Source organism: Mesoplodon bidens, assembly GCF_964165515.1.
Source record: "Mesoplodon bidens genome assembly, chromosome: 5".
Lineage (NCBI taxonomy): Eukaryota > Metazoa > Chordata > Mammalia > Artiodactyla > Ziphiidae > Mesoplodon > Mesoplodon bidens.
Genome location: NC_138161.1, coordinates 34740520 through 34744339, shown reverse-complemented (window position 1 = coordinate 34744339; position 3820 = coordinate 34740520). Strand labels below are relative to the sequence as shown.

The following is a 3820-nucleotide window of genomic DNA, read 5'->3' as shown; positions in this document are numbered from 1 at the left end:
GAAGTGAGATTATACAGTATTCATCTTTGTCTTATTGATTTCACTTACCATAATGCCTTCAAGATCCATCCATGTTGTCACAAATGGTAGCATTTCCATCTTTTTCATGGCTGACTAATATACCACATCTTTTTTATCCATTCATCCATCAGTGGACACTTAGGTTGTTTCCATGTCTTGGCTATTGTATATAATGTCACAATGAACATAGCAGTGCAAATATCTCTTTGGGGTAGTGATTTTGTTTCCTTCAGGTATCTACCCAGAAGTGGAATTTCTGGATCATATGGTATTTCTATTTTTAATTTTTTAAGGAAACTCCATACTGTTTTCCACAGTGACTGTACAAATTTACATTCCCATCAAAAGTGCACAAGGGTTCCCTGTTCTCCACATCCTAGCCAGCGTTTGTTCTCTTGTCTTTTTGATAATAGCCATTCTAACAAGTGTGAGGTAATATTTCATTGAGATTTTCATTTTCACTGCCCTAATGATTAGTGACTTTGACCACTTTTTCATGTACCAGTTGGCCAGTTATATGTCTTCTTTGGAAAAATATCTATTTTGGTCCTTTGCCCATTTTTATTTATTTTATTTTATTTTTTTTTAAGTTGGTCCAATTTTATTGAAATCTGTTACAGAAGACAATTCAAATAGGAACCACTGTGGTTTTAACGCCTATAGAAATCTGAGTTACGTTTTACTGCAAAATATAAAATACATTATTTCAAAGTACAGTATACAAAGATTTTAATAATGAATTTTATGTCCTCATTAAATTAGATATTTGCAAATGTCTTCCTAAATACAACTAATTTAGAGCTATCTATCTTTTAAAGTTCAAATAGCCAGTTTAAATTTGAGAAAACATACACTTACTGTAACATGAAAGATGTTCAATTGAGATACTTCAGCCCCAACTTCACAAACTACTGGAAATTGATTAGGAGCTACTTTGTTGCTAGATGAAAAAATATCACTTACATCAGGGAAAATTATATTAGACTACCAGTGTAAAATGAGCAATAGTTCACATAATATTAGAGAAATTCTCTCTTGCCTTACAAATGCAAAACAAATCCTCCAGACTCCCTTCTCTGTAGAGACCACCAGCTCACTACCCAGGCTCTGAAACTCACCACAGTTAGTTAGGGAAAAAAACAAAACAGACTTCAGTATGAGAACGAGCCAAAACATTTCCCGAGGGAAGCATTTCTGATTTTTTGTTAGGCATTCTCTCTTGATCTTTAAGCTCTTTTTTAAAAAACAAAACAAACAACCCCACTCAATTCCCAAGATCAGTTTGAAAATGAAAAAAATAGATCTGCTGGCTCTCACAGCAACCTTCTTCATGTCAAGGCACTGATTTAACTCACATCTCCTGATATTTCCTCCCCATTTCCTACTGACAGCATCTCCCCCTGCCCTTAGAGTAGTTGAGGTTCCCTCTAATACAGACCCTTGTGTTTTTTTTAGCATTAGCTAAAACATATTTTGAAAAATGTGTTTAGTAAATACCCTTCAAGTCCTGACCTAATTTCCTGATATATAAAGCACATAAGAAGTGGTGTCCCCTGCGACTGTCTAAGGCTTACCAACTATTTAGGAAGTTCCCTTGACTCTAAGTTTGCCTTTAGAGATTAAAATTCAACATAGAAAAAAATTCAGTTATCAAAATCTATTCCTAATTTAGAGTAAAGCTACATTACATGGCAAAACTCCACTTAATAAACTTTATCTCATGCAAACTTAAAATTTTAAAAATAGTAATTCCAGGCCCCATGATAGACCATGAACCTACTTAGATACAAACATGGTAAACACTTAAAAAATTTTTTTCCCAATCTTCCTAAAAGAGGTGTGTTTTGGCTGATAGAGCAACATTACACATGAAGGCTGTTGCTAAGGAACACAATTTCTGACCTGGTAACAGAAATCATTCTGGTAATCTGACACACAACCAAGATGCTAAGACTACAGAATTAAAGGCATTCTTTTGGATTCTGTCCTTTAATCATTTTTTTAAGTGGAAAACCATGAAGAGCCTTCCAGCTCAGCAGAGACATATTAAATAAAGCTTGGTAAAAACAGGCAGGTTCGCAGACCTTGGGAATGCACATCAAATTCAACAGGCCAAAGGAGTGAGTTTTTCATGACAGGGCTCTCACCACTCACGGGTTTTGGGCCAGTTTTCCATAACCTCCTCTCCCAGCATCGTAGTCCTGACGATACTCGTCTCGTACCTGGCCCCCAGAACGCCCACGGCCATACTGCCTGCCCTCCTTAAAGCCTGCGTCCCAGTCTGTGCGAATGATCCGGTCATCCAGACGAGTTCCATTTATGTACCGCATGGCATTTTCTGCATCTGCTCTTAAATAGTACTCCACAAAGCAGAACCCACATGCTGTTTTCTTCATTTTATCCAGGCCCATGATGATTTTCTTTTTGTCACCACTTTTGCTGAAGAGTTCATAGATTTGTTCTTCAGTTGTATAAAAGGAAAGATTTCCAACATACAATGTACAGCTTTTCTTCAGTAATTTTTCCTGTTCTTCATTGTCACCCCGGAAGTGCTGGTCCCGGTACTGGCTCAGCTCGACGTAGGAGTCGCTGCGCAGCGCCTTCAGGAGGCCACCCGACATAGTGCACAGATTTCAGCCGAGGACGCCGCCCCTTTGCCCATTTTTAAATTTGGATTATTTATTTGTTTGTTTGCTTTTGAGTTGTATGGGTTCCTTATATATTTTGGGTTTTAACCCCTTATTGCATTTATGGTTTGCAAATATTTTCTCCTATTCTGTAAGTTGCCTTTTCATTTTGTTGATCATTTCTTTTCCTGTGTATTAGCTTTTTAGTTTGGTATAGTCCCACTTATTTATTTTTGGTTTTGTTGCTTTTACTTTAGATGTCATATCCAAAAAAATAATTTCCAAGACCCATGTCACAAGTTCTTTCCCTATTTTTCTCCAGGAGTTTTATGGTTTCAGGTCTTACATTTAAGTCTTTAAATCATTTCAAGTTAATTTTTGTAAGTAGTGTAAGAGAGGGGCCTAATTTCATTATTTTTCATGTGACTATCCAATTTCCACAGCACGATTTATTGAAGAAACTGTCTTTTCTCCATTGAGTATTCTTATCTTTCCTGTCAAATATTAGTTGACCATATATACCTGGGTTTATTTCTGAGTCTCTGTTCCATTCCATTGGTCTAAGTGTCTGTTTTTAAGCCAGTATCATACTGCTTTGATTACTATAGCTTTGTAATATAGTTTGAAATCAGGATGTGTGATGCCTCCAACTTTGTTCTCAAGATTGCTTTGGTAATTCAGAGTCTTTTGTGGTTCTATGCATATTTTAGCTTTTTTTTTCTTTTTCTGTAAAAATGCCATTGGAATATTTATATGTATTGCATTAAATCTATAGATAGTTTTGGGTAGTATAGACATTTTAACAATATTAATTCTTCCAACCTATAAATATAGGATATATTTCCCTTTATTTGTGTCTTTCTTCAATTTTTTTCATTAATGTCTTATAGTTTTCAGTTTAGAGATCTTTCACATCCTTGGTTAAATTTATTACTAAGAATTTTATTTTTTATGCTATTACAAATAGAATTATTTTCTTTACTTTTTTCAGATAATTCATTGTTAATGTATAGAAATACTACTGATTTGGGGGTGTTGATTTTGTATCCTGCAACTTTACTGGATTTGTTGATTAAGATCTAAGAGTTTATTGATAGAGCCTTTAGGATTTTCTACGTATAAAATCATGTCATCTGCAAATAGAGAAAAATTTTACTTCTTTTTGAATTCTG

The 3820-nt window shown here is 35.0% G+C and overlaps 1 protein-coding gene across 1 annotated transcript; it reads right to left on the bottom strand.

Annotated features, from left to right (window-relative positions):
• Positions 1-754: 754 nt before the first annotated feature.
• LOC308617572 (nuclear cap-binding protein subunit 2-like) lies at positions 755-2669 on the bottom strand. The gene has a single exon (XM_081234757.1). It carries the CDS (start codon positions 2640-2642, stop codon positions 2172-2174), a length of 471 nt encoding a protein of 156 aa, XP_081090883.1. The 5' UTR covers positions 2643-2669; the 3' UTR covers positions 755-2171.
• Between the last annotated feature and the right edge of the window lie 1151 nt (positions 2670-3820).

Excerpts from the sequence above, each read along its gene's own strand:
- LOC308617572 (XM_081234757.1), bottom strand. The coding sequence starts at position 2,642 with ATGTCGGGTGGCCTCCTGAAGGCGCTGCGCAGCGACTCCTACGTCGAG.